This window comes from Mycetomoellerius zeteki, unplaced genomic scaffold (assembly GCF_001594055.1).
Source record: "Mycetomoellerius zeteki isolate Tzet28-1 unplaced genomic scaffold, Tzet1.0 scaffold49, whole genome shotgun sequence".
Classification (NCBI taxonomy): Eukaryota; Metazoa; Arthropoda; class Insecta; order Hymenoptera; family Formicidae; genus Mycetomoellerius; species Mycetomoellerius zeteki.
This window is the reverse complement of record NW_017257489.1, coordinates 973,110-984,022: the sequence shown is the minus strand read 5'-3', so window position 1 is coordinate 984,022 and position 10,913 is coordinate 973,110. Positions and strand designations below refer to the sequence as shown.

Here is a 10,913-nt window from a genome sequence, read left to right as displayed (position 1 = left end):
AATATATTTAATGATAACTTACATAGATTCTTAATAATAAAGATTTTGTGATTCAAGGATATAAAATTTAAAAATTATTTAATAGACTTTTGATATATCTTTTTCCGAGCAAATAAATTTTTATAATTCCAAACGGCAAGTTTCTTAAATAATTTATGTAATGATTAAAAAACATTTTGCATATTAAGCTAGGAACGAATTTTGTGCAGATACATATGCGCACAGTGGCAATGACAAACATTTCATACCAAAGATTCTTTTATAATATATACATTTGGATTTATTGTCATTTATCATTCAATTTGCATTTTTGCTTTATTATGTATTTGTTATAATGACTATTAATTATGTATAAATATGTATATAGATCTGTATACATCCGTAACATGTAACCCATGTAACTGCCATGTCAATGCATGTTAATGCGTTATTTGCAATGATCTAGAATTTAAGAAAACAATTATGTTAGTTAGAGATGCAACGGATATCCAGTAATTATCCGATATCCGGCTGTATTTTACAATCCGGCCGTCCTGTCGGATAGTTCGGTTATCGGCCGGATTGTAAAGGTCATTTTCCACAATTTGGATAGAAATAATTATACATACTTAAAATTTTAATTTTCAAAATATTTTATATATCTGACCAATCTATAAACTACATACATATTCTTTTATTATATTTAAACGTTAATTAACATGTATAATGTAACATAATTTAAAAATTAAATTGAAATAATTTTTATGCCTTTATTCTTTGTTTGTGTATTATATTTTTGTTACATATTATTTTTTAAGTATTTTTTATATTTTTTATAAGAGATATGACCATTTCTGTATTATCAGGCAATAATTTGTTTCTATCTTCTGTCTAAATATTAAATCTTTATAGCATTATATTTTACATAAAAAATTCTCTTTATTGTAAAAAAACAATTAGATTTTTAGTTTTTTAATCTCTTCGTACAATTTCCGGATAAAATCCGGTTATCCGACTTGACTGGACAAGATCCAATATCCAGTTATCCGACAAAGCATTATCCGTTATATATCCGGTATCCAGTTATTCGACAAATCATTATCCGTTGTATCCCTAATGTTAATTTTAAAAGTGTTCTTCGGCCTTTATAAAATAGTGGAACAATGAAAAAGAGAGAGTAACGGGAATAATCAAAATAAGTAAATATAATAAAGCTATTTCTGGAATAATATAGAGACAATATACTCGATAAACATTAAAATCCGTTTATATTAAAATAAGAATAAAATAAAGATCTATTTTTGTCTATACAATATTCGTTGAAAAACATTAAATAGATATATACGATTTAGAGTAATGATCACGTAGCATTTGATTATCGTCGTCCATATTGCTGAATGTCGAAATTCCTAATCACGCAGAGACTAGAGAATTCACGTATGAATTATATTTTTATAATAAGCAAGATAGATGAAATAAGAGAGCATTTTTATACAAGAACGTTCTACAAAAATTGTAATGTTTGAGAGTAATAAATATCTCGAAAGTAATTACAAAGGATAATATTATCTCATTAATTGTGCATCTATACTAGAACAAATATTAGGTTGCTGTTACACAACATTCATTCATTCCTTCATCTTTTAACTTAACAATATTATTTCCATTTTTGCAGTTATTCACGAAGTTGATTATAAATGTTTATAACTTCTATACTATTGAAACAATAAATTTGGAAAGTCAATATATCTATAACGTTATAAATTTTCAAAACGTTCGATCAACTTCGTAAATTACTATATATATATTCTTATCTTTCAAACAAAAAAGAAACATGTCTATAATTGGAGATGTTTTGTTAGAGCGAAGAAAAACAATTTTAATATATTTTATATTACACAACATTATAATTATAATATATGATTGCTTAAATAGTTTATATAGGCAATTATATAGAAAATACTATTGCATTTATCATTGGTGAATGACATTTAAGAGAAGACCATTATAAATTATTTTAACTCTGTATTTATTTCTAGTATTCATAAAATCTCGCTATCAGTAATAGGTCAAACGGACTTAGATTATACTTAAAGCTACAAACGAAATTATTATCGAGGGAAAGGAGGAAAAGGGGAAGAAGCCAGAGGAGACGAGAGATGATTCATTTAATTATAAATAAAATGATTAAAAACACCAATATAGCAGTCAACACTCCAATGGCTACCCATTGTCCCCGATCTAAAACAAACGGAAAGTAACATCACATGCGTCACTCGAGATTCTTACGAGATCGATGCGAATCATTTACGAGATTAAATTGCGATTATATTTCTATAAAGATGCTCTTATCATTTAATAATATCCTGACTAGACAAAGATTACATCGAGATTTTGGAATAATTTTTCATATTTTCTGTTCTTTTTTTACTTTGCCCATAAAAAATGTGGCAAACATTTCTTTATTAGTTCATTTTAAATATGATAAAATTATATAAAGTAAATAAAATCCATATTGTTTTGATCAATTATAACATTTATATAATTACTCACGAAATTATGTGTGATTAAATATATTAAAAAATTCACGAACGTATTTAGAAACGTAGCACATATTATTATTAATAATTATTATTACATCCTTTTAGTATATACTTTAAAAATGTTTATAGAATTTTTAAAACATTGAACTAGATATAAATAGATAATTTCGTGAGAAATTGTAGATAGCAATTTAAAAAAAATTAAGGAAATAGGAATATTTACAATTGTTTACAGCTCACAATATAAATTGGTTCTTATATTTTATTCGTCAATGTATTCTATATTTTTCTTTTTTCACAATTGGTCGTCGACGAGAAAAAAGAGATAACAATTTTTACTATATATGTCTTCATTCGATTACATATACAATCTACGCTCTCCTCAATTCGCACATATATATTATTTAAATGTTTCATGCAACTGTCTTCTCCAACAAAGAAAAATATATAATTATTATTACGTGTAAACGCGTATATGTATCAACGCGTATATGTTTTAACACATTTTTCTTTTCAATTTTGAAAAGTTCTCACTCTGTTTATGAAGAAGTTATATTTCTTCAAGATAATCTCTAATAATTTGTAGATTTCTTTTTCTCTTTGAATTTTAATTCTGAAATAGATTCACAATCGCTTCATGACTTTATAAATTCTGGATTTAAACTATTTCATATTTTCTTAAATGTTTAAATCTTTAGGAATTTGATTCCTTAAACTTTTAATATTACATACTTTTTATTCTAAGATTAAAAAAATTTTACTTTGTCGTATCTTTAAATTTTCTTAATTCTTGAAAAGAAGATTCTAATCTTTCAAATCAGCGTTTCACATCTAGATTTTTAATTATTAGCTTTTTAAATTTTTCAATCGTTTGTCATAATTTATTTTCTCTAAAATCTTGATCTTTTTAAATCTTTATCTTTTTCTAAATTATTTACTTGATTTATGCATTTATTTCTTCAATCTTTCCGGATATGAAACTAAAATACATTTCGAGATTATCCTGTACATTTCTTCAATTTTTAAGTTTATAAATAACCGTACTATTCTGCAACATACAATTTTACTAACAATAATCCCTCGGAGATCTGGTCCGTCCTGATTTTGATACTATACTCACATTTGTCAAAAGAGGGCTCAATATCTTTGGTAATTATAATTATAACAAACTACGCAACTTACGTAGTAACAGTTAAAATTAATTAGGTCTCATGTATTATAGTACTTTGTTCTCTAAAATTTACATCGGCTGATATAATATATTCATCTATCATGATCTATGCCACAAAATATTATTCGTCTGCATCTAATTAAAGGAGCTTAATTTTCTTATATTATCTTCACTTTATTTCTACTTACAATTAGTGCTAATCATAATTAATGAAAAAGGCATAGCAAAAATGCAACACATGATTAATGTCATTATTTTGGTTGGATGCCAAAACAAAAAATGTTAATAAAAATTTGAATTCGTTATTTTTTTTTAGTAAAAATCATAAAATTAGTCAATTATTTACTAAATTTACTAAATATTAAAATAAAAAAAAAGAAACTACTAAATTATCTTTAATTATTAAATATTCAAAATAGTTACAATTAATATTAGCTAATTATTAGCCAAAATTATTCGTCCAAAATTATTACAAATTTCTTAATTTTAAAATTACAAAGGAATATTAATTAATAATAATAAAATTACTATTACAATAATATAATATTAAAATATAAATAAAAGAGTTAAAAATGTAATTAATAACATACACAATTATTAAAATAGTAGCAAAAATAATGTAACTGCTTTTTTAAAATAATTTAGACATAATTTAGTAAATAATTTCATAGGACAAACAGTGATATTAGTCCAGATTATACGACAGCTAATTTTTTTGCAATAATATATTACATACATTACATATAGGCTACCCACGTGCAACATCTCCCTCTTTTCAACAATAATTTTTAAACAAATTTAGGAATGATATTTTTATAATTTAATAAGAGATTGTAAATCTCTCTTTTAAATTTTTAAACATTTCTAAAATTATACTTGTTACATAAAACTCGAACTTGCGCTACAAACAGAATTAAGTACAAGTAGAATTAAGTGTACTTTTCAAATTATAAATGATCTTTTTCTAAAACAATAATCTAAATAATTGATTTATTAAAAACAATTCAATGACATCAATAAAAAGTACTGTAACATTTTAAAAGCATTATTTGTATCATCTTTTTACACATATATGTATGTATTTCATCTTGTATATATCTTTATATATTGTGCTTGTGTTTATATTGTGTTTTTAAAACCATTCAGATTGAAAATGTATCCGAAAATGTTACAATATCTTTTATTGGTACCCTTAAATTGTTTAAAGGCGCAAGACAATTAGCATGACAATTAATCATTGGAACACAAAAAACAATTGGCGATTGTGGTAGATAGAGAGGAAAGAGAAGAGGGTTTGTTATTAGAGACGAGATCGGTGACGCTGGATGTCACTGGTCAGGAATGTAATTGTTATAGTTACCATTACTCATGTGTAGCACCTTGGCCATCTTCTTCATAGTAGCGTCCAACTTAGAATCTGTCGTCTCTAATTCGTTCCCAAATTCATCCAACATCCTGTGAGAAAATCATCTTGACATATTGCAATAATAATAACGCAATACATAATAATGAATTTGTAATTATATACATTTCATTATTATCAATAGTACTATTGTTATGTTTAATTTCTAATATTTTAAAATAACACATTCTTATTGTTCTAATATTTTAATTATAAGGATAATAAAAAAATTATGATATTAATACTTTGTAATTTTTTAAACTGAAAAAAGTAGTAAAATATTAGCTTACACAGCTTGTTCATCTAGTTCGCTGTTGATTTGCCTGGATACTGTTTTTAATGTGCCAACTGTTTCCCCAATCATATCCAACTGTTCATCCTGCTGTCTTATCATAGAATTTTGCTGTTGCATTGTATCACTGAGAAACTGTCTGTTTGGACTATCTATTTCATTTTCTAGCTTGCTGTATTTAGTAGTGCCATGATTAGCTGGCACCCTCGCAGGACTGTTGTCCAAAAGCGGCTAAAAATATATAATACATCAAATATCATAACATAATTATCACAGATATGTAATAAATCAAATTGTTGAAATTAAAATAATACACAACAAATAAGAATTAAAGACTTTAAATGGTCCAGCTGGATCTTTAGTGTTTAAATAATTCCGTGTGAATTTATATATTCATATCCAATCCTGTAAACTGTACGCCGAATTTAATTTTCAGTCGTAAAACGCAATCTTAACAAAATTAGAATAGTAATATCACAAATTAAATTGACAAATAATTTAATAATATTGATGATCGCAGAGACATCTTAGAAAGATATAATGAAAGATAAATTTGCTTCTATTTATTTATATATATTGTAAGACCGTACACATACTTATGATGTATTTAATGTTTAAAATTTTGTAAATACTAAATTATCAATGAAAAAATATGATATTTATCATAAATTAAATAAGAAAAGAAAAAACCAAGAATAAAAATCGTTTCCTGCGAATTCTTGGAGACACGATTTTCTCTTAGATAAATACCAATTACTGCGAAACTTAATTAAGTTTAATAACAAAAAAAGTGAATACCGTGTATACCATTATCGTTTGTGAAGATTAGTAGACCGATTTATTAATTCTATAACGTGTAAATCTTCAAAATAGTGCTAATTGATAAGACATGACGAATCACTTTATTGAGGTTAGAATCACTGAAATGCGTCAACGGCATCTACTCATAGCAAAACGATATTGTTCAATACTGACAAAAAAAATTAGACGCAATACCGACAGATGTCACTGTCGCTGAATAAAGCTGAAGGCAGCTGAAGATAGCTAAAGATGGCTGAATTGTTTATAAACAATTTTAATTTTAATTTAAAAAAACCCACTTTTAATTTAATGAAAATAATTAATTTGTTTTAATATTTCAAAAGATAAGAAAAAAAACGGTTATTTTCACTAATTTAGCGTTAATTGCTGTATAAAATAAATAGATGAAAGAAAATTCACAATTCGGAACTGTGAAAGGAGGTTTATGGTAAAGAAATTCGTATTCGATTCAAACTCGAATTTAAATTTAGATTTCAATTTGTGACATGTCAAATTATTCAGGTTACAGCGAGTGTTTTTGCGAGCATAGACATTAAAAAAACCTTATATATATATATATACATACATACATATAAGAAAGTATAGGTTAAGATATAATGAATTTAAATTCAATCATTATAAAAATCCAATTTAATACTGAAAATTACTACCAGTATTAAATTTCTGTAAAAAATACATCCCTCTTAAACTTTTAATGTTAATCTAAGGTATATTAGTCATTCAAAATATATACAGGGTGTTTGGAAAGTAATGAAAAATCTTTTGCATAGGGACAGAATGGACTAAACTGAGAAGAAGTCTTCTACCATTTTACAATTTTCGCAATAGTTAACAAGATATTAATTACTAAAAATTGTCGAAAATTGGTCTGCAATAATTTTTTTACTCAAATCAATTTTATAGAAAAACTGAAAGAGACAAAAATTGTTTATTTTCTTCTCATAAAGCTCTAAGAATTTTTTCAGAATTTTTTATCACAACTTTTTAGTACTGCATTTTCTTATTTTTACCAACATGAGAAAATATGGTATTAAAAAATTCTGAAAAAATTCTCAGAACCTTATGAGAATAAACAATTTTTGTCTCTTACAGTTTTTCTGTAAAGTTGATAGTATTTGAGTAAAAAATTATTGAAGACTAATTTTCAACAATTTTTAGTAATTAATATCTTGTTAACTATTGCGAAAATTGTAAAATGGTAAAGGATCTTTCTTCTCAATTTAGTCCATTCTGCCCCTATGCGAAAGATTTTTCATTACTTTCCAAACACTCTGTGTACGAGGTGTTTCCATGTAATACAAGTATTATTATAGCCACAGTGCTATATGTATATATGTGTATCACAGTGTCAACTTTAGTAAATGTACACGCTTACTAGTCAGTGTTTACATTGACTATAGTAGACTACAGTAAGTGTATACATATATACATTTAATTCTCTGAGTTAACACTTTGGCTCTATAACATATATATATATATATATATATAATACTAATATATAAGTGCTGTACATTCTTAAAATAGAAAAAAGATGAATGATAATGAAAAAAGATTATTCGTTGGGATTATTCTTTTAATTTCTTGCTAAACAATTAAAATTGTCGAACTTGCTGAGTATACGTTTTCAACTCATTTCTTTTTCTCACTTACTTTTACTTTTTCAAATTTCTTCTATTTTTCTTGTTTTTGTTTCTTTCATGCCAATTATTCAGACGCACTGCTTATGTTCTTTGATTGTTTTCTGGTTGCAACATATATGTACAACTTAATACTTACAATTAACATGCTAAATACAGTTATGATATGATGTAGAGTATAAGTAAAGCGAAACGCAATGTATATACAAACCTGTCTTGCCGTGCTGTCACGATCCCGACTTCTGCTTAAGTTCAGTTTGTCCTTCATGATCTGCGAAAGGTTTAATAAGCGAATAGAGCCATTAAGGTGATATTAGTCTCGCAAACGCGGGCGCTTTCGTGAACGTGTTAATATATGTAACAAAGCATTGCGTGATTATATGAATCGTAATGCAAATATAGCAATATATAAGTAATCGCAGTGATTATGTACAATATAAATTATATTATGTGTTATATATTATTATATGTTATATTTTTATCTTATGTAATTTAAAAAGTGGATTTAATAAGTAATCGTAACACGGGGTAATTTTTAATTGCTTGCCAAAGTAACTCGAAAAGAAAATAGATTTTCCTCTGTATACAGAACGGTTAAGTATCCAATTAAATATTTAATTAATTACCTTGACTTCCTCTCGTGCCTGTTCGATGAAACTCCTTTGAACAGTCAACTCCTTGTTGTCGATTTTGAACTTTGTTGGATTTTTTTCAACGATACGTACACACGCATTAAGGACGATATAAAAAATTCAAATTTAAATTAAAAAGTAGATTTAAATTTGATACAAATTTCGACATTTATCTAAATTGATATTCAAAATTCAATTTCAAACTCATTTAAATATAAATTTGAAGTTAAATTCAAATTCAAATATATATCCATACAGATCAAATTCGATTACAGTAAATTGTATTGGAATGTTTCAGATTAAAAAAGGATATAGATAGTATCCTCAAGGTCGTCGAGGTCCCACTCAATAGAACGAAGTGCTTTCCGCAGTTCGGTTGTGGTCCAATCGAGTTCGTCTGTACGTGAGATCGCAGTGGCTGAGCCACTCAGCGGTATACCGGTCGGCGACACGATCGCAACATTCTGCAGTTCGCTCCAACGTCCGTACAAGCCGCGATTCTTGTTCAACGCCTTGCACACCTCGCTGAAACAGTCCAAGCCAATTAAAGCACACTGCCGGTCACTAGCGGTCACTAAATCTAAACAAATTTACATAAAGCACTACAGGAATATACAAATCAATTAATGATACACGTCCTAGTGTAAAAAACTCAGCGATTCAAATTTAAATCCATATTCAAAATTCGAATTTTAAATCTTAATTTAAATTCAAATTAAATTTGATTATACTTTCATATTTATGCTTAAATATTTATATTCATCTAAATTCATTATTTTTTGTATAAAATATATGATTTATCTCTATGAAAATATTTTTATGCAAATTATAAATGAATATATTTTCATGTAAAATTATTCAGATAAAATTCTCTTTGTACTATTTGTATTTTTTTCAATTTTTATCCAAAAATTATTAAACTAAAACATTTATTTTATCCTACAATATTTTATATTACATTATATTATTTATTAATGCAATTCTGTAACAATACATATATTTACTTCATTATTTATTCTAATATTTTTAATGTTATATTAATTAATTAAACTCTGCATTAAACTTTTATAAAAAAAATTCTCTCGCTCAAGTTCAAAGTTTCAATAAATCATTGCAATATCCAATAGTTATTACATAAACAATTTAGCGATATCTCCATCCAAGGCCTGGTTTTTATCAATGTAGATTAACTTTAATCTCAGTTCCAACTTACTCTTTATCTTTTTCTAATTCTCAAAACTGAAAAAAAGATGAGAAGAGTTAGTTAAACCGAAATTAAAATTAAACTATATATTGATAGAAACAGACCTAATCTTTAGGAAAAAAAATCATAGATATTTCGTAGATAGAGCTTTTATTAGACATATCTGCAGTAAAAAAAAAATATCGGCCGTTTCGTTTCTTTCACCGAAAGAATCATGTTGACAAATTCTGTCAACGCGCAACATCGTGCAATATTAGTATAAAGGATCTGTCACACGTATCGGTCTGTCACGTCAAAGTATTATCCCCTGTCAAAGCAATATGTCAGCCGGAGATAACTATCGTAACGAGAGGTGACATTTTTCCTTGAAACAAAAACGATAACGTCCGTTATCACGTAAATTCGCATCTAATCCGGCGACATCGCGCCGATATTGGTTAATTGGACCTCTTATCAGTCGCGCCGTTATCGGCGTACTTCAGCGTGTTTGCAAGCGCTTGTACCGCTTGCACTTCTCCCACGCGCTCACTCACGCTCACTCACGCTCTATCCCCACCCACCCCTTAACGACCCTTTCTCGAAGAAAAAATCACGACGACACGCAGAGAATTTACGCGCGCTCAGAAACAATCATCCCCTCTTTCCTTTCCTTTTTCTTTTCTTTCGTCAGATTCGTGCTGATTCGTGCGACGCACGTCGATCGCGCGGAGGAAAAATCGATGTACTCGCTCCTTCCCCCGCGACGCACTTACTCCTTGACGACAAAGAACGGGTTCTCCAGCGTCATTCCTCTATCCGCTCCGTCTTTGAATTTAAAGCCTGGGCCGCGGCCTGTCTCGCCGCGACGGCCGCGCGGCACCCTCGGTGGAAGCGCGCTCGCGCCTCGGCCGCTCGCTCATCGGTGGGACGAGATTCTCGAGCGCGACCAGAGGTCCCCTTCGAGGAACGGCGCGCTCGCTGGGGCTTGCGCTAGGAGCTGCACCCGCGGCGCGCGATCCCGTCTTCCGTCGTCTGGTACCTGCGACGGGAGTGCGCGGACAGTCAAATCTGTCAGTGTCGTAGGACTAGGAGCCGCGATCTCGGTGATTTTCACTCGTAACAGTCGTAACCGCGTTGTCGTGACGTTTGACGTTGTTTAATGTGGTTTGACGTCTGCTCCGATTCCGGCGCAGCGCACCGCTATTTATTTGACTCACCCCCGCGGACGCGAGCGCCCCATCGCGGCGCGTTG

General features: G+C 28.8%; 1 protein-coding gene across 2 annotated transcripts; it reads right to left on the bottom strand.

Annotated features, from left to right (window-relative positions):
- Positions 1-2,029: 2,029 nt before the first annotated feature.
- LOC108727421 (syntaxin-6) lies at positions 2,030-10,880 on the bottom strand. 2 transcript variants are annotated; one of them, XM_018455540.1, is made up of 7 exons: positions 10,435-10,880; positions 8,792-9,003; positions 8,473-8,567; positions 8,058-8,117; positions 5,386-5,618; positions 5,054-5,148; positions 2,030-2,220 (listed from the first exon to the last, which is right to left on the bottom strand). In XM_018455540.1, the coding sequence occupies exons 1-7, from the start codon at positions 10,467-10,469 to the stop codon at positions 2,144-2,146; spliced, it is 807 nt and encodes a 268-aa protein (XP_018311042.1). In that variant the 5' UTR covers positions 10,470-10,880; the 3' UTR covers positions 2,030-2,143. The 2 variants fall into 2 exon arrangements, with proteins under 2 accessions (XP_018311042.1, XP_018311041.1); XM_018455539.1 differs by lacking the exons at positions 2,030-2,220; positions 8,058-8,117 and having other exon boundaries at positions 4,956-5,148; positions 10,435-10,879.
- Positions 10,881-10,913: the final 33 nt, after the last annotated feature.